General features: G+C 46.7%; 3 protein-coding genes across 5 annotated transcripts in view; 1 reads left to right on the top strand and 2 right to left on the bottom strand.

Moving 5' to 3' along the window:
- Positions 1-206: 206 nt before the first annotated feature.
- On the bottom strand, positions 207-4,889 carry YRDC (yrdC N6-threonylcarbamoyltransferase domain containing). Its single transcript, XM_066269608.1, has 5 exons — positions 4,498-4,889; positions 3,804-3,918; positions 3,560-3,679; positions 1,683-1,825; positions 207-1,381 (listed from the first exon to the last, which is right to left on the bottom strand). Exons 1-5 carry the CDS (start codon positions 4,887-4,889, stop codon positions 1,309-1,311), a joined length of 843 nt encoding a protein of 280 aa, XP_066125705.1. The 3' UTR covers positions 207-1,308.
- On the top strand, positions 4,883-6,154 carry C3H1orf122 (chromosome 3 C1orf122 homolog). 2 transcript variants are annotated; one of them, XM_066269610.1, is made up of 3 exons: positions 4,883-5,015; positions 5,243-5,444; positions 5,679-6,154. In XM_066269610.1, exons 2-3 carry the CDS (start codon positions 5,397-5,399, stop codon positions 5,772-5,774), a joined length of 144 nt encoding a protein of 47 aa, XP_066125707.1. In that variant the 5' UTR covers positions 4,883-5,015; positions 5,243-5,396; the 3' UTR covers positions 5,775-6,154. The 2 variants fall into 2 exon arrangements, with proteins under 2 accessions (XP_066125707.1, XP_066125706.1); XM_066269609.1 differs by lacking the exon at positions 4,883-5,015 and adding an exon at positions 5,019-5,150.
- Positions 6,155-11,365: 5,211 nt separating this feature from the next.
- Positions 11,366-23,314, bottom strand: part of MTF1 (metal regulatory transcription factor 1) — a 42,599-nt gene continuing 30,650 nt past the window's right edge. Inside the window, exons 7-11 of one of the 2 annotated variants that reach the window (XM_066269606.1) lie at positions 22,591-22,668; positions 17,481-17,583; positions 16,206-16,801; positions 13,221-13,284; positions 11,366-12,040 (exon numbers count right to left, since the gene is read on the bottom strand). In XM_066269606.1, the coding sequence (XP_066125703.1) occupies positions 11,610-12,040; positions 13,221-13,284; positions 16,206-16,801; positions 17,481-17,583; positions 22,591-22,668 (1,272 nt within the window). In that variant the 3' untranslated portion in view covers positions 11,366-11,609. The remainder of the gene's footprint in view (positions 12,041-13,220; positions 13,285-16,205; positions 16,802-17,480; positions 17,584-22,590; positions 22,669-23,314) is intronic. The other variant, XM_066269607.1, reaches the window with a different exon arrangement.

Below are 23,314 nucleotides of genomic sequence, written 5' to 3'. Positions count from 1 at the left end.
AAGGGAGTAGCACTGAGGCTTCCTTTCACAAATATACAATTTGAAAAATACTAAAAGTACGGCAGTGTACTAGGGGGCGGGGGCAGCAATTCTCACCTTGCTCATGGCAACCCGATTCAGTTCTTTCGAAAGCTAAGAGAACCATAAAAATGTTCACAACTTTAACCTACCTACCCTAAAAAAATAATTCAAAGAGGAAAAACAAACTATTTTCAAAGATGTTTAATGGCTGCATTATTTTCTTCCTTTTTTTTTTTTGGTGAGAGAGACAGAGAGAAAGACAAGAAGGGAGATGAGAAGTATCAACTTGTAGTTGTATCACTTTATTGTTCATTGATTGCTTCTCATATGTCCCAGGGGGGCTCAGCTGAGCCAGTGACTCCTTGCTCAAGCCAGCCACCCTGCACTCAAGCTGGTGACCTCAGGGTTTCAAACCCGGGACCTCAATGTCCCAGGTTGATGCTCTATCCACTCTGCCACCACTGGTCAGGCCGCATTATTTTCTATTAAAGAAAAACAAAGTTCAAATGCCCAAAAATAACTATGTTTAACACGTGGAATACATATGAATACAGATAAAGGCTGCTGAGTAGACACTGGATTTAAATAAAGGTATTATAGGTATAATCCATTATAATCTATCTCATAACTAAAAAAAGAGATAGGATTTATTTTCCAGCACTCTGTTGTAATTAGGACCCCCATCCCACTCCCTGCCAACTGAGCTGAACTTCATCATCAAAAGACCAAAATGATGCCTTTCCACCAGGCAGTCACAGCTCACCATATCACTAGCCCCTGGTTCAGAGGAAACAGTGTCTGGCTTGTGGCTGTGCAATCTTGATCCTAACCTGGCTCCAGCTTCAGGAACACAAAACTCATGCCTTTGGTCACTTGACACTTCTAAACAGCACCAATTGGTGCTGTAGCTCATTTGGATCTTAAATGCCACTTCTCACTAAATTCTCAATGTTATTTAACTTATATTTCAAAAATTAAAAAATACAGAGGGAGAGAAGAAACTTATCAGAATAAGAGCATCCTAGGAATGTTCTTAAAGTCTCTATTCAGCTTTTGGCTGATATATGAAATTGCAGATACTAAATATAGCCTCCACCCCCAGGGTTGAGGCTAAACCAGCAGCTTCTGGGGCCTGGTCTACAGTATTGAGAAAGACAAACTGCCTCAAAAGTGGCAGACTAGTGATGCTGTAGCCCCAGCGGCCTCTGCAAATGAGGCCTTGCCAGCCACCAGTGGACAGACACATAGTGTCCAGCACCAGCCCCTGGGCCCTCCTGTCGCCAAGTTTCACAAGCAGGATCCATGTAAGGGCAGCAGCCTGTACTTCTGTTGGAGGACAGCCGTAGTATTTTCCAGGGCACTGAGGAGGAAATGGAGGACAGGTAAGAGTCTGACTTCTCAAAGCCCACCAGAGTCTGGGGATCAAGGTTCTCCAAACTCTGGTCTTACTGTACTCTAGTCATCAAACCGTTGATGAATTCTTCTGAATCCCGAAAAAGCCAGCAAACACCAGCAAACTTAGTCTTACTCTGCCCACCACATCTCCAAACCTTCCCACCCCGCCAGGGCAAGAGAAAGTAACAACCTTTATTTTGTCTAGTCCTCTTTTGCATCTCCCAGCCTCCCTCAAACTCTATTCCCATCACAGGAAAGAGACTCACCAGCCTGGACGGATGATGCCAAATTTTCCAGGTACAGACAAGTCAACCACAGTTGAGCCTAGACGACACTCAGGGCTCTGGCTATCCCCAATTGGTCCCCCATCAATTACCAGGGACAGCTGAGGCCAGAGGTCCTGGAACTCCTAGGAAGAGGGAGAGGAAGAGCATGGACACTACTTCAGCACCTACAATGCTATCATATTGTAGGCAGGGGTCACAAATAAGACAAAGGCTACACAATCCAAAAACAGACAGCATTTTCCTCCAAGCAGGGAAGGGAACCTCATTTAGTTAAGGTCAGCTATGCTAAGGACATTGCATTTGCACTTAGGACACTACATCCTATGAGATTTGAAGTTCCCCCCCCCCCCGCACCCCCAACCACAATTAGCACCCCAGTAACACCTATCTAGAGCTCAAAGAAAATCCTGCTGTGCCAAGAGGAAATCCCATACATTTTTTTCTGTTGGGGGGTATAAGTACAATGATAGGAATCCAAAGATATGGGCTCTATCCTGGCCTACATTCAGTTATTTTATTAGGGCTGTAAAATAAGAGTCCTTCCAGCTTTAGCACTCTGATCCTGGACTTCAGTGGAGCTCTGGATTACAGTAGAGAGGAGAAAGGTGGACTTTGCAAGTGCATGCCACCAACACTCAATCCTCAGGCTATGGGAAAGGTACTCCCTTCGGAGCTAGAGCATCACCCACAACCCTCACCCCTACCCCCACCCCTTATGAAGACACTAACTGCAGGAGCAGTTTGGCCTGGGAATCTGGGATGGGAAATCATGACTACCAGTTGGATAGGTCAACTGCTTGCCGAAAAGGTAAGACCACTTCCCATCATCCCCTTCCCAAATGCCTAGAGCATGGCCACGAAGACCAAGTAAAAGCCTGCAGTCTGAGAATAAGAAGGGATGCTGGGCTCTCACTTTCCAAGGCTCCCGAACCCACTCTTTAGGTCTGGCCATGGAAAATCCCATCACTTTACTGTTCTACATTTAAGTTCAGTAACAAGAAAAAAACATAAGTTAAATTTTTTTTTGTTCTCATTTGACCTAAGCTATGCAGCTTATACAGGATTAGGATGAACCTTTTTTTGACCTGGCCATGGCAGAGATAAGAAAACAGGGTTAGGCCTGACCAGGTGGTGGCGCAGTGGATAGAGCGTCGAACTGGGATGCCGAAGGACCCACGTTAGAGACCCCGAGGTCGCCAGCTTGAGTAAAAACAGCTCACCAGCTTGGACCCAAGGTCGCTGGCTCGAGCAAGGGGTTACTTGGTCTGCTGAAGGCCCGCGGTCAAGGGCACATATGAGAAAGCAATCAATGAACAACTAAGAAGTCACAACGCACAACGAAAAACTAATGATTAATGCTTCTCATCTCTCTCTGTTCCTGTCTGTCTGTCCCTGTCTATCTCTGCCTCTGTAAAAAAAACCCAAAAAAAACAAAAAACAAACAAACCAGGGTTAGGAGTCCCTGGGATAAGTGAATTCACTTTCAGAGCCTTAAGTCTAGAGCACTGTTGTAAAAAAAAGACTTACTGCCTAACTGTATTCTCCAACAACTGCTGCCCCCACAGAAAGGAGAAAAATGATTATAGTTATCACAATGTTTCTTACTTAAAAGATAGGAAGAAAACACCAATTCTCCCCCTCACTTCTCAAGCTTTGTAATAAGATCTTTCCAAGATTCTTAACTTGGACCCCCCCCCCCCCCCCCCCCCCGCCCTACCAACTGGCAGACTTCCCACCTTCCCACCATTAGATTCTCCTGCCAGGCAATTCCAGCAAACCACCAATCCCACTGGTTCAGAGAACACTGTGTTTGGCCTGGTGACACTTCTGGGGAGGAAGGACTGGGTAACTCTCACCTCCACCTTCAAAGAACTGGCCTGGGAGCTGAGGTTGGCACTGGTGAGAGCAAGTGGTCCCCCAAACATCTGGGCCAAGTCCTGCATGAAGGCATGGTCAGGAATCCGGATGCCTACAAGCTACGAAGCAAAGTGAAAAGCGACAGTGAGCAAGGAGAGAAGGGGTTGGGGGATGTCTCCATCCTAGATCCTTGTGAAAGCCAAATGGCAGGAGTCTGGGGACACAAGAGAAAATCTGACTCACAGGAGTGAAGGGGTTCAGGTCCTTATTGAGCTCTTTCGAGCGTTCCATCACCAGGGTCACTGGTCCTGGTAATAGGTCTTTCAAAAGCCCCTCGGGTACTCTCACATGACAGTACCTGGGAAACAAAAGTGGCACAAATCTATCCAAGAATGGAGAGCTACTGCTGGTCCTAGTTCAGACTTAAAGCAGATCTAGAAAAGACAACCCTAGGGATTACAATGGGATCCATCTTAATTCCCTCCTCACCTAAGATCTTGAGCAGAAGGCTGGGCTCCAGAAAAGCACCTCAAGTTTGGAGCGCATATGACCCTGGTCTCTCCGAGGCTACAACAGCTGCACCGCTATCACGCTCCGTTTTTTTAAATTTTCTTCAAAGCCCTCCTAAATTACTCCGCTACATTTCTAAATGTACTAAATTAAGCTACTGTGTTTGTTCCCTTTTTTTTTTTAACCGTAGACCTCCCCCCAATTAATCACAAAACGTCGGAATAAGGGCCTCGCCTGCCCCGTTCACTGCTGCGCCCACGATCTCGTTTGGCAAACGTTAAGTGCTCGACACACATTTCCAGTTCCGGATTCCTGGGTGAGCATGGACATGCCCCTCCCGCTCTCTGCGCCTCAGTCTCCCAAGCCTGTCACCGGAAGCCCCTCCCGCGGTGCCGCCCCCAGGGGGGCCGGGTCGGGGAGGCCCTACCTGTAGACGTCGGCCACACGGCCCAGGCACACGGCCAGCGGCTTGGCCTCGCTGCGACCCTTGAGGCTGTACACAGCGCCCAGCGCCGCCGAGCTGCTCGCGGAGCAGGCCAGGCCGTACAGCGTATCGGTGGGGACGGCTATCACGGCGCCGGCGCGCAGCTCTGCCACGGCAGCCCGTAGCGCCTCGGCCCAACCGGCGCGCTCCGGGCTTGCGGCCCGCACAGCCCCGCTTCCCGGGAGCTGTAACAGTCGGGCCCCCGGCGCCGCCCGAGCTGGGCTCGGAGGGCGGAGGAGGCGACCGCCCCGGGCGGAGCCCGCCGGCCCCTCGCTCAACCCCACGCTGGCAGCCACCGCGGCCCTCAGTCCCTTGCACCGACGCGCTGGAGACATCCGCCCCGGGCCGCTTCCGGGAGGAAGTGACGCGTCAAGTCAGCTTCCGGTTCGGGAGGCTCGGTCCCACCTCTGCGCCGGGCAACTTAAAGGGACCACGACCCCCAGGAGGATTGAAGGAGACCGGTGGGGACTGGGCGGGGCGCAGCTTTGCAGAGCTTTAGCGCAGCGCTGGGGAAGGGGGGGCGGCCAAAAGAGGGGTGGTGGTGGGGCCGCGCAGGCGGAGATGGAATGGGGCCCCGGCTCAGACTGGTCACGGGGGTGAGAGGGGGCCCGTCAGGGAGGGGGGAATGGGCTATGACCCCACGCCAGCGCCGGCCCTGACCGTCTGTCTCTCGCTCTCTCCCGGGCAGGGAGGCTGCCGGCGTGGACCGTGGGAAGGCGGGGTTGGGGCTCGGCGGGAGGCCACCCCCGCAGCCGCCCCGGGATGAGCGCGCCCAGCAGCTGCTGGACGCGGTGGAGCAGCGGCAGCGGCAGCTTCTGGACACCATCGCCGCCTGCGAGGAGATGCTGCGGCAGCTGGGCCGCCGACGCCCGGAGCAGGCTAGTGGCGGGGTCAGTACCCACTCCGAGCTGGGCCTGGGAGGTGGGGACTGCCCACTGGCTAGATTTACTAAGTCCTAGCTTCCCTGGAGGGTGAAAGTGTCCCAATTGCTTTACCTCCCACCTTCCATCCAGGCGAGAGGCTTTGAAAAAGTTCAGTACTGTCCAAATGCCAAGTGGCCATTGCGGGGCCTAATCCAAGGCCTTTCCTCCCAGCCTCACTTTTTTTCTTTCTGTTCCAACCAGAACGCCTCAGCCAAACCCGGAGCACTCTCCCAGCCAGCTGTCTCCGCCAGAGGTGGCTTTCCAAAGGATGCTGGCGATGGAGCTGCGGAGCCCTGACCATCCCCGATCCGGAGGCCCCGAGTTCTCTCCCTCCCCGGGGCTGGCGGCTTGACTCTGAACAACTGCTTTGACTAAAGGGGCCAGTCTTCACTGGCAGCGGCTGGAACTTGGCCCTCAGCCCGGGGTGGCAGCTCTGCTAGCAGCTGGGTTCACTCCCACTTCATCCTGGCTGAAGGCAGTGCTGAGCTTTGAAATGTAGCCAAGGAATACCCAGTCTGATTACCCGGATAGGGCGGGCCAGCAGGGCTCTCAAGAGTAGTCTGGCCTGCTTTGGGGGATCCAGGTGGTGTTACATGTCCATTTCATGCTTTGGGGGCTCCTAGCCCCACAAAACACTTTTAGCAGAGCCTTGATTAAAAGGAATCCTGCAGACTCTCCTGGTGACCGACCTTTCCTTTTTGTCCCCTAAGACTCTGATGGCTGGGGAGGAGGGAAGTGGTTGAAAGCTGTCTACCATGGGCAGGGTTGGGAAGAAATACCACAGATAACTACCAGATTTAAATAAGCATTTAATTAGGATCTCATTAGTATTTAATATTGCTTTTTCAATTCCAAAAAGTTAAATTTTCACTTCTTAGCAGATATTTTAAAGTACAATATTAAGTTTATACAAAAGGAGCAATTAAGCGAACACCATTATTTCACATTCTTCAAAAATACAAATTCATATTTACTCTTTTTTGGGTTTGGAGGTTTCTTCCTTTGGAAGTACTGAACCTGTAACGTTTTCATATCGCTCAGTGGAAGTCTGTTGTTCCCATGTTTCACACTTAAGTGAATTTGATAGGCTTTACATAATCCAAATAAAACTATTTGGGATTTAAAGAACTGTCACTAAGACCTCTGGCCAACGACTAGTGTATGTCAAAAAGGAAGGCTCTCCTGGGTCTTGCCTTTCCTGGCCAGAAGATCTGAGCCAGAGATTCAGCAAAAATGTGTTTCCAGCTACCTTCCCCAAACAGGGACTAGGAATTCACAGGGAAAGGAAACAACCCCCTTGAACTCTGACCCTCACCTCCACATTCACCAAAAAACAACAAAGAACTAGACTGTTGAGTCAAACATCACCCTAGGGGAGGCCTGAGGACAAAGGGGAGAGAGGGCAAGAGAGGCCTCTGACTTGGCACCACTGTGAGGATAACAAGGATATTGCAAAAACACCCCTGGGTTTTGGTGAAAAAAGGTTTTATGAAAAACTTTCCCATAAGAAAAAAGTAGAAACTGCATTGAGCTGAGAAAGTGACACTACATTATCACCCGATTTTTGGCCCAGCAGGCACACCACCAAAAGGGCAGTGTGTGGTTTTAAACTTTGCATCCAGTAGAAAAGCTTGTACTATGTACACATTGCCATAAAGGTCCAGTTTAATTTGCATTTTTCAGTGCAAACTGAGAAGCCCTCTCTGGAACAGGAGTAACAGTGAGAAAAGCCCAAACAGTGGTCATCAGCGTCCCCACAGGGCATGAGAAGAAACATGGACCCTTTCTCTCTCCCCAACTACTCAAGAAGAAACAAGTTAAACTGATTACCAATCAGAAATATGCATAATTCAGTTTTGTTGCCTCCCCCTTCCCTAACTAAGGAATGAACAATTCTAATAGGTCACGGCAGAATAATTTGCATGTTGGATCTATGGAAATCTTTCTGCTTTGGCTGAAGTATATATATTTTAACATCTGTATTATATAGTAGCCTGATACTGAAGAAACAATGCGGTGGGAAGGGGAACAAGAGAGGAGTAAGGGGGAAGGGAAAAAGTTAATAAAGCAAATTATTAACAGCTTTGTTTACTAGATTTAATGAAAGCTAGAGGCCTTTCTGCTTAAACAGCCAACAGGGGCAGTATGGGAGCAGTATAGAAACGGCTCATGTTGCCCCCCACCCCTGCACCACTAACACCTCCCCAAACATATTTCTGATTGGTAATGTAGGAAAATTGTAAAGTCTTCAGCAATACTGTTGCAATTCCATAAATCAATGGTGATTCTGGAGAAGTCTCTAAGGATGTGATTACAACTATAGAAGTCTAGAAGGTGCCAGGTTTCTATCTAGGAACAACCTGTTCCTTCCTTTCAGGCATCACTTTCTAATGGTGAAGGGGGGGGGGGGAAGATGGCAAGGGTGCAAAGAAGTGATGAAAAAGGGCCTCAACAGTCAGCAGAAGAAAACAGGACCCGCAGCAGTTCCTTAGAGAGCCTGAGGGGGGCGCCCTCAGGCACACAGGGAAGGCTTGCATAGATTGAGCAGTAGCTGAGAATGCATAATAGTGTTTCTCTAAAGACAGCCTCTTGGTGCAGGGCTGATGGAGCAGAAAATGCGGCCGGGCCAGGACCACATGGGACAACGACCGTCAAGCTACACATATTGCACCAAGGTAAGTGCTTTTCTTTTCACACCTCAACTTAACTTTTTATTCTGAGCAAAAATAAAACTTTGTGGAAAGTATATATCTATCTATCTATATATATATATATACACGCACGCACACACACACACACAAAAGAAATTGCAGCAATTGGGTTAAAGATAAAATAACCTAAAGTGCTTTTTTATTTTATTATTTCTTTAATATACCAATATGAGGTTCTGCAAACTTGTCCCTCTGGACACATTCAGCATTATACAAAGTCTCTCAGGAAGACCCACCCTCCGTTATCCCATCGGTCCACTGCCTTGACACTGAAGGTAAAACTCTCCAAGCTACTGACCCTCGCAGAGGTGGTGAAGAGAAGTCCGTTGCTTCTACCCAGAGAGGTCTTCCCACATTAAAACCCCTCCCAGGCTTTGTACCATGATCTCCTTCTAAAAGGATAGGGGGAGGCCAGGGAATTCAATAAATAACACTAAGTCCTGTCACCAAACTAGTGATGCCCCCCTAAGGTGGACTGGACCCTGCCAGGAAAGGCAGGGCCGCTTTCCCTCAATGCTCCACCCCACTGCCTGCGAAGGGCCAGGTTCACTAAGGCAGTTTGGCGGTGCCAGCCGAAGTTTCCTACCACCCCCTAAGCCCATGAACTCCACCCAATTCCTGATGCCGTTGAGCACCCTGTCAAGGAGCAGTATAACTAGAGATGCTAGTGGAAAGTGGATGTATATACATCCACGGGGTGGAAATGGTGAAGGTTATCACGGGAAGAAAAAAGGCTTGATTTCACCTGCTAGAAGTCTGCAGACCTTGCCTAACCTTACCCTAGGTTCATTCCCGGGTTTGGGAAGACATACTCTCCATAAAGATTCTGTCTGGCTCCATTTTAGCTAGAAGCCTGCTCTTCTCCAAGGTCCTTGGCACTAAAGGACAGGCTTATGGAAGGGGGTGGGGAGGGAGAGGGCTGGAAGGGGAAGGAAAGACTGCCTATCCTGTGGGATAAACCTCTTCACAACCACTCACTAACATTTTAAGCACACTCCTGGTTTTTGAAAAGCTGATTGGGTCTGATAATCTCCTTTGTAATCTCAAATCACCCTCACAAGGCAGATACTTCAACTAGAAAACTCCTGTCAGCCTAAACACTGTTTTAAGATGTTTTTTCATCCCCTCCAATTTTAGATAGTGGAAGAGCCACTGACCTGGCTAGGCTCAACATGGGAGTGCAGCCCTGGCTGACCAGAAAGAAGCCACATTTAAACCATGGATGCTTCTAGTGGCTTTCCCAGGGCTCCTGTGTCCCACCTCAGTGCTCAGGGAACTGAGTCCAGGTGACTCTAGGTGAGTGGGCACAGGTCATTCCTGCCCGCTGCTATGAGCTACCTTTGGGATCCCTTTGCGCTGCTCTCTCCCAGAAGAAAACAGCAAGGGTCCTATCCCAAAGCTTCCTATGGGTGCAAGGTCCAGAGACAGCAAAGGACAAATCACGCTCAGCCACTGGTTTTCCAGGACTAGCCCACTGTGGTAAACAGAAGATTCCTCCTGCCTTATCAACTTCTGCTGAGGTCAATGGTCGCCTAAACCCACCAGCCTTTGGGGGAGAGGAGTGCAAAAGATCAAAAGGAAACCAATTCTCCCGCCAAGACTCCTGGAAGGAAGAGTCACCAGCTGCTGTGGCCACGCCCATTTCTCTTCACAATAACAATGTTCACCACCACTGCCCTCTTGCCCGAGTCTCCCTGAACATCCTGTTAGAGGCAGGGCTTCTGGCTCCCAAAGTGATCTGCTCTGGATGCCGTCCAGGCTGGCCCCGAGTAATGGCTCAGAGAACAGGAGTGGCAAATGCAGATCTCTACATTAGGGAGTGGAAAAGAAAGGCAAATTATGGCTTTCTGCCTGAAATCATTGTCTCAGCAGAGCAGCCCTGTTTGTGGAAACTTGTTCCTTGCTCAAGGCAGGGAAGGGGCTCCTGGGAGGCAGAGGCCTGGTCTAGACACTGGCCATACCCGGTTTCTGAGCCCAGTGAGCTTGGGGAGCGCTCATGACTATGTTAATATAGTCAGTTGAGAGAGACTTTCCATTTTAGTGTGGACTGTATTTTATGTTTTATGTTTACAGGCAATGACTTAGGCCACAGGCAGATGGATTGGATGTAATTCTGTACACAAATCAAAAAACAATTCTTATTTCCTATAACACAACGAAACATTCCAAATGAGATAACTTATTGCAACATTTCAGGCTTTTTGGTGGAAGGGGAATTTTCTGTTTGTTTTACCCTGAGTAGAAGATCATCGTTCTGTGTATTTTTTTGTTTTTTGTTTTTGTTTAGAAATCATATGACTAAGCCAAGCAAGTCACACCCTTCTCTGCACTGTACTAGGCTGTATGCAAAATCCAGAGGGTGAGAGGCAGGATGGGAGGGGCAATCAAAAACCTCGCTAGAACCTGGAGCCAGGAAACCTGGCCTGCCAATTACATGCCACCTTAAAATCCTCCCTTAACACTATACCTTCTGATAAGCAAAATGCAGCTCTTCGGCTCTGAGGAACAAGAATACAATTAAAGGAAGGCAGAGCACCGACCAGCAGTTGGCCATAAGCCCACATGTCCACTCTAGGACAGAACAGGGATGTTCCCCAAGAAAAATTCAATGCAATCTGTAAACCCTGGTAACCAACTGAGAGACAGAAAGAACCAGGAAGGCAAAGACTGTGATCATGTTGCTAGAGCCTGCTCTGCACACGCATCATTGACAAATAGCAAACAGCTTACTTAGGGCCCCTGTAGAACCAGACCATCCCCACAGCTTTGGGCCAGGCTGTCAGTTGCCCATCTGTGCTGCAGCTGAATGCAGGATGACACCTGCCACAGTTACTCCAAGTCCACTGACACCAAGCGCAAACAACAAACCATCTCACCCAATTCCTGTCTGGCTCACAGCTGTCTGGTCCGCCTTTGCCACTTTCCTCTCTGATGGAGTGAAGGTCTGGCCTTTGGAGTAAGCTTCAGCCTCAGATTCAAAAGACACAGGGAGGAGCAACACTTTACCCACTGAATTCCACTGCCCAAGCTACAAGGCCCCAGTGCAAGTGATGGGCAACATCAGATTGATGGAAACCACACCCTTTCATTTAGAATTTTTATGCATACGAGTAACCTTAATTTCCAAGTTCACATGACAATAAGCAAAAGTGACATACAGTGCAGCCAAACAGTTCATTTATAACTTAGCTTTTTTTTTGTTTTGTGGTGTTTTTTTTTGTTGTTGGTTTTTTTTCCCAAAGACCAGTTCCTTAAAATGGATGCTCCTGGGATATGAATAAAGAAAATACATCTGAAAGGTAAGGATTTCAAACAGTAGATTTCTTCATCCTTCAAACTGTCGATCCCACGATGGTAGGCATCACACCTTAAGTATGCTTCCTGCTCGCCCTCTCTTCCTGGAGGGGAGCACCTGGGCCTTTCACTTGGAGAAGCTGCTGGTCAGGCCCAGCTCCTCCTCCCCCTGCAGTAGTGCTTCAATGGGAATCAGATTGGACGGCGTGTCCAGGCTCTGGAGGGACAGAAACTCTGACATATCCATGGCACTTAACGTTTCTGTCTGAGGGTCTGGAGGAGTCTCTGCTCGTCTGCTTTGCTCACAGGAAGAGGGCATGGCGGAGGATGATGACAGTGGGACGGAGGGTGAGGGAAAAGTCTGTGGTGGTAGCTTCAGGCTGGGCCCATCAGGAGGCTGGGGGCTCGGCTCTGGAGGGGGTGGGGAAGAACAGCCCTTTCTCCTGCCAGCTGCCCGCTCCTTGGCAGAGTCCCGGCATGCACACTGACACTGACATGCCTCCTCTTGCTTGATGATGATCACAGGAACACTGAGGCCAATCTGCTGTACAGAGCTCCCTGCGAGAGAGGCGAGAGAGACTGCTCTTCAAGTGGCTGCGGGGCACAGGGGGATCTAGACTAAGTGAGCACTGAGTACCAAGGAGGCAGGAATGATGGAGAGGGTGGATGCCACATGCCAAGACCAAGTCCCTCTACCTTAGAAAACCACACACACTGAGATGCACCCTGTATTTCCAGCCTCATTTCCAGCCATCCTCTGCCCTGCACCCGCCATGCCAGCCACAGAGGTCGCCTCCCTTTTCCTGACATGTTCTTCTTACCTCTGAGCCTATGGGTGCTTGTTCTGCCTAAACTCCCCAGGCTGTTCTGGAGAACTTGCTCTTCTCACCTCTGAAGACCCCCTACTCCCCTCCTCTCCTGAGGCCTCTAGGCAGTTTTCAGCAGGCTGTACCTAGGGCCAGCCCGAGGGCAGCTGCCTGGCACTGTGCACAAAGCTCCTGTCTTCCTCCCACCCCTCTGTCCGCCTCTGTCCACCTCTGTCCACGTGGTTCAGGACCTGTTTGGTCCCGCCCACCCGAGAGGCTCTGAGGATATCTCGCTCATCTCTGTAGCCCCAGTCTCTGGCACACAGTAGATGTTCGTAAAACTCCTTTTACACAACCAGCCTTGTGTGCACACACACCCTCTGAGTTCAGACAGGCTTTGTGTGTCTCAAGAGAGCCAGAGACCAAGGGGCAGAAGAAGAGAGTGGAAGTCAGGAGGCCTGAGAACTAGAGCTTTGGCTCTGCCACCAACTTATCTGTGACTCTGGAGGAGTCACTGAATCCTTCAGGGCCCTAGTTTCTTAATTTATAAAATAAAGAGCTTAAAAAAAGAGGACTTTTGGTTCTATATAGTCTCTGACCCAGATGCTATTTATTTCTTCATTGCTGTAATTAGAAAAGAGTCCAGTGAATTAACAACTGCCCTCTTTAGCATTAACTGTGATTGAAACTTTTTTTTGGAGAGGGGCTACATTTAAACTGTATCTGAAGGGAAAGAACTGTTACTAGTGATATTTGTGCCAGAAGTACATTAACCTCCAATAGTTGAGACTATGAAATCCTCTAATAAATAAACAATACAATGTGACAAATTTGATTTTAAAGTTTTAAAAGGTGGAACAAAGCAACTATGAACTGTGCCTCAAGGGGCCAGAGAGGTGACTCTCTTTTAAAGCTCACACAGAATTACATACCTGTGCTACTGGCTACTGGTACTGCAGTGGTGAAAAACACCTTCTCAACTTTAGAGGCTTGCTGCTGTAAGAAAAAAAATCATGTTTATGGCCACTTGAGTACAGCAGATCTGTCACCCCAATAGATTCAATGAAAAAAATATATGGCAGCTCTCCAAGGACCTGAAGCCTCCCAGTTGTATGGTCATCGGAGGACAGAAAACCCTCAGTGTGGAAGGAGTTGTGTACTGAGTGATGTTTTGTTTGTGCTCTGACATGAGGTCACCCCCGTTTGACATTCAGTGAGGACAGTGTCGCCAGCTTTGTCCCAACTACTTGCCTACCCCCAGCTGCCAAATGCAGAGGTTCTATGTGCCCGAAGGCTCCTCCAAGGTGCTTTTCTCAAGCTGATGATCCTCTCAGCGGAAGCCCCGGGGCCAGCTTCCTCTCCAAGTTCTCCAAGCTCTCCAATCTCCGCCATTCCCCAGGACATCTATGAGGCTGGAAAGTTCTTTCCTCCCCTCAAGGATTAAGCTGCATGCTAAGGACAGGCTGAGACTTCCTCTTACAGGCAGAACAGCCCCCGTGAAGGCCCTGAGCCCTGTGTAGTTGCTCAAGGGTGGGCCCTGGACTCTGCCACTCCTGATTCAAGTCCTAACTCAGGCACTTATTAGCTGTTGAGGTCAGGCAAGTGATTTAACTTCTTAGTGTCTCAGTTTCCTCATCTGTAAAAATTGGGATAACAAAGGAAACTCCTCAAGCATCCTTGCAAGGATGAAATGAGAGAATGCATGCAGAGTCCTTGGCATGTGGCAAGCATTTGGCAAACATTAGCTACTTAGGTTAATACTAAGTCCTACTGGCTATCAAGTTTCAACTTTTTTCCACTCTTATCTTTTTTTTTTTTTTTTTAACAGAGGCAGAGATAGACAGGGACAGACAGACAGGAACGGAGAGAGATGAGAAGCATCAATCATCAGTTTCTCGTTGCGCGTTGCGACTTCTTAGTTGTTCATTGATTGCTTTCTCACATGTGCCTTGACCGCGGGCCTTCAGCAGACCGAGTAACCCCCTGCTGGAGCCAGCGACCTTGGGTCTAAGCTGGTGAGCTCTTTGCTCAAGCCAGATGAGCCCGCGCTCAAGCTGGTGACCTCGGGGTCTCGAACCTGGGTCCTTCCGCATCCCAGTCCGACGCTCTATCCACTGCGCCACCACCTGGTCAGGCTCCACTCTCCACTCTTATCTTTAAAGAGCTTTGTCTTTTATCCCTTTAAGTAAACAAGAAAGCTTCTGGCTAAGTTATAGGAGATGACACTATAAAACAATGTGGAAAACTAACGACACTTTTGCTCCACGCTTCTCCCCAGGGCAGATCCAGAAAAAAATGGTAAAAGTACATGGAGGCTGATTCGGTCATAACACTGAAAAGACATTTCCATGACTTTGGCCATCTGAAATGGAACTAGGTTGCCTCCAGAGGTGGCTGGCACCTCATTTATGGAATCTTAGTGCTCTCAATATTTAGTCCTAAATAGTTTGAGAGCATCATACATCTGTCCAGATGTTCTCCTGCCTGGGTTATCCTTTTCTCCATCTAATTCCTACTCACAACTCAAGGTTCACCTGACCTGTATGGCTGCCCAGTAAACCCTTAGCCTCTGAACCCCTCATCAAGCAGCATGATGTAGTAATCAAGAGCACAGGCTCTGGGATCAGTCTAGGCTCAAACCCCTGGTTTGCCACTTATGAGTTGTGTGTCCTTGTGCTAGTCACTTCACTGGGCCTCAGCTCTCCACTGATAAAATCATATCTACCTTCCAGGACTGTTGTAATGTGTTAAAAAGTGCTTAGTTAGCAAGTGGGTGACATCTAGGATACGGACATATAAAAACAGTAAAAAGAGAAACAGTTGCTAGAGGAAAATGGGATAGGTAAGTGAAATGGGATTTTTAGGGTGATAAAACTATTCTGGACCCTGGAATGACTGATACAGGACACCTGGATTTGTTAAGTACAACACAAAGCATGAACCCTCATGTAAACTACAGACTTCAGTTAACAATGCTGTCTCAATATTGACTAATTACAACAAATGCACCACATTGGTGCTAGATGTTAATAATAGGGAAAACGAGGGGGGGGGGGGCGGGGGGGGTGTTAGTGCAAGGAGGGTAACAGGTGTATGTTTAATAAAATTTAAAAAATTTACTTTATGTACATTAAAAATAATGTGTACATAAGGTAATGACTTACACATTAGAGCCTCAGTTCTTAAAAGTGCTTAGTACAGTAAGCCCTTACACATAGTAAGGGCTCCATAAATCATAGCTGTTATTTTTTTCTACTACCGTTTTTGGCATTTTGGGCACTTTACCTACTGGTAATGTTAACTTTCTTTTAAGTGTTTTAGCCTCTTTAACTAGCATGTTAAGCTCTCATAAAAAAAAAAAATCATGATTTTCACTTTTCAGTAACCTCCAGAGCAGCCATAGGATACCTGGTAACTACTAGGCTCTCAAAAAATATATTTAACGAATGACCAAGTCATTTCCTTATCATCAAGACCAAATACTTTTGTAGAAAATGGCTCTAAGCGGGCTCTGGGAGCAGAGGTTATTTCTCTGACTTGGCCATCTGACGGGGTCATATCAGTCCCCCACATAGGTGTGACTCTGCCTTGGGGAAAGAACCCGTTTTCCCAATACTTCTTGGGCCTCTGAAGTTTGCTGACTGCTCCCGTCCTAGATGATGGGATCAGACGGCAGGTGGTATGTGTTAAACGCCCACTGCTAGGGAAACTGAAGGCTGGTTCTCTCCACTGCAGGTATTGACTACAGCGTTCTCTGGATTTATACCACCTGATTCTGGGGAAATGACTAAGAGATAGAATTACACATCTCACAGCAGATATGACAGCCACTTTCATTTTTGAAGTAAAAGCCTCTGAATGTGTCACCTATGTAAATACACTTCACTCTATAGGATCTCTTTATACACAATACTTACAATTTGTTCTTGGTTCTGTGGTGAACTCGTGGCGCCATTTAATATCCACTGTAAGTTCTGTTCTCCCATGACTAGACTGGACTGTAGGATCGCCGTGTTGGGAGTCGGGGTGATGGTTATAGTGGGATTATTAGTTAGGACAGAGTTGGCACCCAGGGGTAGCGTCTGGACCATGGCTGGTAAGGGCTCAGTAGTACTTTGTAGTTGGGGTGGCGCTGCCACGGCTGATGTCACCGCTGCTGCTGCTGAAGAAGCCCCAGCAACAACAGAAAGTCCTGGTCCGATGGGCTGCGGTGCCTGGGGGTGCGGAAGAAACTCTTGATGATTAGCAGCAAACTGTGTGCTGTGGGAAACAGGCACTTCTGGAGGTTGTAAGAGAGCAGGGGGGTTGCCAAATGCAGCTTGCTGGGAACCAGTTCCTAGAGAGGGAGCAGGCGGAGGAGCAGGCGGTGCCGAGGCTGGTAGCAGAGGCTGGGGTGGCTCGGAGATGCCAGGCTGCAGTACAAGTGGAAGAGATAAAGATGCTGAATTTCCTGTGGGTGGCGGAACATCATTGACTGACTCTGCATCACCATTAAAACTTTCAATCAAGGCAGCTGGTAAGAAAAAGAAATAGAAATATATATATGTCCCAAGCCTTACATGAGCCACAAACACACAGTCACTATGGGCTAAAGCAAAGGCAGCTGAAGTCAGAGCCAGTGCCTCCATGGCTAGCAGGCTGGCTTTCTGCTTTTTACTTAATGTGACCTCTGGTCAAAGTAACAGGCCTCACAATCAACCTCACTGTTTAAATGTGAAGACCCTGTATAGGTCTTTGCAAAAAATGCGTCCTAAGGCTTTTCTAGAAATGGGGCTAGACATCCTTTTTTGGCATGACCAGTACACACACTTCCTGACTACCGTGAAGCTTCAGAAGGATTCTCTTTCAAACATTGTCTGATCTCTGCATCTGATGCTAGTCTGTGGATCCTACCCACCCGCGAACAGGGTGTCACATCAGAAGAAGAGTGCACAGCTCCTCTCATTTTTTTAAAGCAAACAAGAGCACTGGGAAAAGGAGACCCTCCTCTTTGAGAGTCTAGGGAAAGTAAAACCTCAAGCAGACCCTCGCTGAGGGAAGCAGGGGAAGATGGAACTGAACTGAAAGGCCCCGACTTGTCTAACCCTTCACTGAAAGTCACTTCATTCAAAGGAACTGAAGAGATATTTCACCATTATGTCATTCAGTGTGTGAACAGTGCTGGGATCTGGGGAAGAGTCCGTGTAACAAACCTGTCTGTTGAGGGTCTTCCTGAATTGCCGTTTCATCTGAATCCTGGAACATTGACTTAAAGATGATTGCTGGTGAAAGTGTGCTGAGATCCTGGCCCTGTATCTGACGGAGAAAGACAAGGATGTGAGACCCACCATCGGAGGAGGCATCCTTCAGCAGCAGAGAACACGGAGCAGCAGCCCTGCAGTGGTCTCTGGACATGCTTCCTGTTTCTAACTCTTCCTTCTCCAGGTGGCAGGTTATGTTCCTAAACCTCAAGACTTGGGTCCTCAAATACTCTAAAACTTGGGTCCTCAAATACTCTAAAACAGAATTCGATAAGCTGACTAACAGGCTGAATGCCTGTTGTTGTCGAGTTTGCTGGGTCATGGGCATGCTCACTTACTGACTGTCCATGTGCTCTCAGCTACAATGGCAGACCCGAGGAGTCATGACAGAGACCTATGCTACAAAATCAAAATCATTTGCTATCTGTCCCTTTACAAAAAAGGTGTGCTGAGCTCTGCTCTACAAATCCTACATAAAGTTCAGACTAAATAATATCCAATCACCTGCAACTCTGTGAGGCTCCCAGCTTCCAGTGCGCAGGGAATTAAGAATCACAGGCAAGACCTGTGGTGGCGCAGTGGATAAAGCGTCGACCTAGAAATGCTGAGGTCGCCGGTTCGAAACCCTGGGCTTGCTTGGTCAAGGCACATATGGGAGTTGATGCTTCCAGCTCCTCCCCCCTTCTCTCTCTCTGTCTCTTCTCTCCTCTCTCTCTCTCTCTCTCTCTCCCTCTCCTCTCTAAAATGAATAAATAAAAAATTAAAAAAAAAAAAGAATCACAGGCAAGACAGTGGCCTTCAGACTTTTCATTGTGACACAAAGAAATACATTTTACATTACGGAATGTGTACATACATATATGCTTCATATTATATACATATCCATGTATGTAAGTGAACCAAATCTATTAGCACAGCATATCCTTACTATGTGCCATGACTTCTAATAATTTATATTCTGCTGATTTTCTTAAAATGCTGATGATTTATTCTATTTTATAACCCAATAAAGAGGTACAACTCAGTATGAAAAATAGTGGGCTAAAAACTACTAAGCTATTAACTTTCCAACTTCTTTGTGGTTTTTGTTTTGTTCTACCTGTCTACAAATCATCAGCAATAACATTGTTAAAAAGAAATAGCCTGTTGACTCCAAAAGATTATAAACAAGAATGTTCATAGCACACTGTTCATCTTGGCCCCAAACTAGAAACTATCCAGATACCCAAGGCAAGTAAAAAGAACAAATTGTGGTGTATTTATTTAGGGTAACACTGTTCAAAGAGAATGAATGATCTATTACCATATGCAACCAATATGGACTGATTTCTTGAACATAATGTTGAAAAAAGCCAGTATAAATATGTCTATACTGCATGATTCCAATTATACAAAGCACAAAAACATTCAAAATTAATCACAGCTTGTTAGAAGTCAGGATAGTGGTTATCCCTAGGGAGAGGTAACAGCTGTTAGGGAACATGAAGGAGTTTTTGGGGTGCTGGAACTGCTCGGTGTCTCCATTTGGGTGCTGTTACATGGATGTGATGAATTGTGATGATTCACTCTGCTGTACCTTTATAACAGGTGTACTTTTATTAAATATCAGTAAAAAGTGGGGGGTTTTTGTTTGTTTTTTATTAAAAAAAAAAGGACACCTGGCCTGTGGTGGCACAGTAGACAGAGCACTGACCTGGAATGCTGAGGTCACTGGTTCGAAACCCTGAGCTTACCTGGTTAAGGCGCCAACCAATGAAGAACTAGAGTGAAGCAGCTATGAATTGATACTTCTCACTCCCCAACCCCCTCTCTGTAAAATCAGTAAGTAAAATCTTAAAAAAAAAAAAAAAAGGAAGAAAGGAAAAAGTGCTGAGGGGAATAGGACTTAGCCACTGCCAGGCTGCAGGGCAAAAACCCTGGGAGCAGCTCCCCAAAACAGAGAAGACAAGAAGGGGCTGAGCTGTGGGCTTGGAGCAAGAGCAGGAAAACACTGGGAGCTGTGTGGGACCAGAATGGATCCCGAAGCTCAACAGCCAAGAGGCCACTCTCTACCCGCTTCAACCCTCCTTTAACGAAGATCTGAGCAAACCAAAGTTCTCTTCGAAGACACATGTGGCTGCCTAGAACCCCACAAAATGGTGATCACACAACATCATTTGATTTTAACAATCCATAATATTTTTAAAGCAAAGTAAAACAAAGCAGAATTAATCTTATGCCGTCAAGGAATTACGGCCTTAGCTTGATAAATGCTAAACATGAGACTATTTCTAATTCTGGGGTAAATGCTGGATGACAAGGGCACAATATGTAATTTGATCCCAAGGGATGGAGCAGCCTCTCTTCCTGATGTACATTGTAGTAGAAAAATAAAAATACTATGTTCCTTCATACCAGGGTTCCTCACCTGGTGACCCCAGGGCTACAGAAAGCTCCTCAAACATGTCACAGCCCTAGCCAGGGAGTAAACCCCTGAACAACTCAACACAATCGCTGAGATTAAAGAGAGACTACAACCAGAAATCTTAGGTTGCACAGCTCAAAGGGCATGTCAGCCATCCCATATGGAAAATTCTTTTAGAGCATTAGCTCTGAAATGTTAATATGCACAAAAATCGTATAAAATATAGTGTGTCCGTAAAGTCATGGTGCACTTTTGACCGGTCACAGGAAAGCAACAAAAGATGATAGAAATGTGAAATCTGCACCAAATAAAAGGAAAACTCTCCCAGTTTCATACCTATCAGTGCAGTTCGATGCGGGCTCCATTTGTTGCCCTACACACATCCAAACGATAGTGAAGTTCTTGCCACACACGGGTAAGGACGTGTGGTGTAACAGAGTGAATAACGTCTGTGATTCTCTGTTTTAAGTGATTAATGTCATGGCGCTTCATTATAAATGCGCCGATATTCATGTTGCACTTTGGTCACAGATTCTAATTTAGTGAGCCACAGAACACACTGAACTTTCCTCTGTACCATCCACATCTCAACTGCCAAGGCCGTGGGATGCTCCGCTGTATACATGGTGTTACGTCATCATCTGCGCATGCGCACATGCTGCCACATCATCCTACAGAAACTGGGAGGGTTTTCCTTTAATTTGGTGCAGATTTCACATTTCTATCATCTTTTGCTGCTTTCCTGTGACTGGTTAAAAGTGCACCATGACTTTACGGACTCACTGTACTTGATTTTTTTTTTCTTCAGCTTGCTTAATTTCTAGTGACCTATCTTTAACTTAACCGATTCTTTTGTCATTTCCAATCTGCTGTTAAACTCATCCAGTGAATTTTTTATTTCAGATAAATTTTTAGTTCCAGAATGTCCAGTCAGTACATTTTTTATAGTTTCTATTTCTCTGCTGAGATTTCCTATATATTCAACCATTACAAGCATATTCCTTTACGACTTTGAGCTATTTAAAAATCCTTGTCTGTTAAGTCTGATGTTTGGCTCATCTTGAGGTCAGTCTCTCCAGATTACCTTTTCTCTTATGTAGGGGTAATGGTTTCCTGTTTCTTTCCATGTTTACTAATTTTGGATTACCTTATACATTGCAAATAACACATTACAGAAACCCTGGATTCTGTTACACTTCTTCGAAAAGTGTTGGCTTTAACATTCTATTTCCTGGGCCGTACTCCAGCTCCAAACTCTGCCTTCCCTGCAGTGGACAGCAGCTGCTGTCTTTGTCCACTTCTTTAGCCCCAGCTAAGTTGAGTCGGGTCTGTCCCACACATCCACAGTTCAGGGATCAACTAGACATTTGGAAAAAAGTTTATACACAGAACTCAGGGCTCCCTCTTTGTAGTTCTCTCCTTTCCAGGCTATGCCCCTTCATTTTCCAGGTGACCCTGACCTCTGTCCTCTGGCTTATCATGCCAGTAAGACTGTGTTTACTGAATTTTGGCCATCTTGTTTGGTGTCAACTGGGGCTGGCCCTGAGTAGATAAGCCTTTGAGCCAGAAAACCCATCCAAGTGCGTTTGCTCTCTTCCAAAGGGCCCCTTCTTCCAGGCATTACATCTGCCTATTTGGGTTGCTCTCTGGTCCCTTCAAGTAGCATTTTTATATTTTGCCCAACATATATAGTTGTTTTCTATGCAAGAGTTAGTCTAATAAGAGCAACTCTACCATTACCAGAACCTAGGCCGTGGGTGCTTATATAAAAATGCAGTGTGGGATGCCACTCCCAGAGGAAACTGACTCAGTAGGCTTGGTGCTGCAGATGACTCCACTTTGAGAAATACTTTTCACAACATTCCTGAGTCATTTAGTCTCTGTTCCTCTCACACTGAGTCCTTCTTATTTATCATGCATATACTCAGAAAATCCATCCTAAGCTACATTTACTTGTTAACAAAAACTGCACACTTAACAACCAGCACTGGTGACACAGTAAAGCACACAGATGCTCACGGAGCAGGATAAGCTCAGGCTGATGCATGGTCTGCAAGGCCCATCACAGAGCCACGAGAAAGGCAGGGAAATTCCAAACAGAGTGAATGAACTCAAGTAATCAGATCTAGATGGAGTGGGACTGGCCTTTAGCAGGGGCCCAAGAGGAGGTGTCTGTCCTTCAAAGCCCCAAAGCAGGGAGCTCAAAGAAAGAAAAAGACTGATTCAGGTCAGACCAGAGGGGCTTAAAAAGCCTGGAAACTGGAATTCTGGTTCCTCCTTATAGGGAACTAATTTTAAACTCCTCATGGACAGACCACACCTGCATTTTACCACTCTAAGCTTAGCATCAGCACACTGCCTGGAGTGGGCACTTGATAAATATTTGCTGAGTGAAGAAAGAAGGAAATTTTCTGGGGCCAGGAGGCTATCAAGTGAGTGACCTAGGTCAAAAGGCATTAGGAATCAGAGAGAACAATCTCTCTTGTGAGAGCTCTTATCAGGAAACAAAGAAACAAAAACAGAAAACCCTGAACAGTCAGTAATTGAACACAACTACAGTTGGAAGACTTTAAAACTGGTCTCCCTCAATTTTCCCACCAAAGCGAGCACTCAATTCTTACACTTTTTTTCTAGCACCCATATAATAGATATACTTACTGTATTGGAATTTTCTCGCAATTCAGAATCTGTGGACAAAAGGCTCAAATCACTCAGACAAAGTGAGTGATTTGCATCCTGTGAAAGAGAAAAAATTCTTATTGAGTAACAAAAAATCATGGTTTATAGAATATCATGTAATAAAACACTTTATGACAATGTCCCAAATGTCTAGCTGTACACCAACCAAAGCAAGAATATGTGAATTCTTCTCATTTTTAGAATCCTGATGTTCTTAGAAGAACTTCTTACATTTCTTAAAGTGTTTAAGAATTACCTCACAACTCAGTCTCAACAACAAAAGCCAAAATATGAAATTAATAATATTTATATATTGGTCTTATCATGTACAAAGTGATTTCATATGACCTCATTTGCTTTTTAAAAAAAATTTTAATTTTGGTGACAGAGACAGAGAGAGGGACAGAGAAGGACAGACAGACAGGCAGAGAGAGAGATGAGAAGCATCAATTCTTTGTTGCGGCACCTTAGTTGTTCAGTGATTGCTTTCTCACATGTGCCTTGACCGAGGGGCTACAGCAGATCGAGTGACCCCTTGCTCAAGCCAGCTACCTTGGGCTCAAGCTCGAACCAGATGAGCCTGTGCTCAAGCCGGTAACCTCGGGGTTTCGAACCTGAGTCCTCTGTGTCCCAGTCCAACGCTCTATCCACTGTGCCACCGCTAGGTCAGGCTCATTTGCTATTCATATAAAATTCTTAAGTA

Source organism: Saccopteryx bilineata, chromosome 3 (genome assembly GCF_036850765.1).
Source record: "Saccopteryx bilineata isolate mSacBil1 chromosome 3, mSacBil1_pri_phased_curated, whole genome shotgun sequence".
NCBI classification, from domain to species: Eukaryota; Metazoa; Chordata; class Mammalia; order Chiroptera; family Emballonuridae; genus Saccopteryx; species Saccopteryx bilineata.
The sequence above is the reverse complement of the archived record's forward strand: the minus strand, read 5'-3'. Positions and strand labels throughout refer to the sequence as shown.

Coding starts and splice junctions, on each gene's coding strand:
- YRDC (XM_066269608.1), bottom strand. CDS start 4,889: ATGTCTCCAGCGCGTCGGTGCAAGGGACTGAGGGCCGCGGTGGCTGCC. Junction 3,919..4,497: donor CGTGTGGCCGACGTCTACAG/GTAGGGCCTCCC, acceptor TTTGTTTCCCAG/GTACTGTCATGTGAGAGTAC. Junction 3,680..3,803: donor ACCTGAACCCCTTCACTCCT/GTGAGTCAGATT, acceptor TTTGCTTCGTAG/CTTGTAGGCATCCGGATTCC.
- C3H1orf122 (XM_066269609.1), top strand. CDS start 5,116: ATGGAATGGGGCCCCGGCTCAGACTGGTCACGGGG. Junction 5,151..5,242: donor GGCTCAGACTGGTCACGGGG/GTGAGAGGGGGC, acceptor TCTCCCGGGCAG/GGAGGCTGCCGGCGTGGACC. Junction 5,445..5,678: donor CGGAGCAGGCTAGTGGCGGG/GTCAGTACCCAC, acceptor TGTTCCAACCAG/AACGCCTCAGCCAAACCCGG.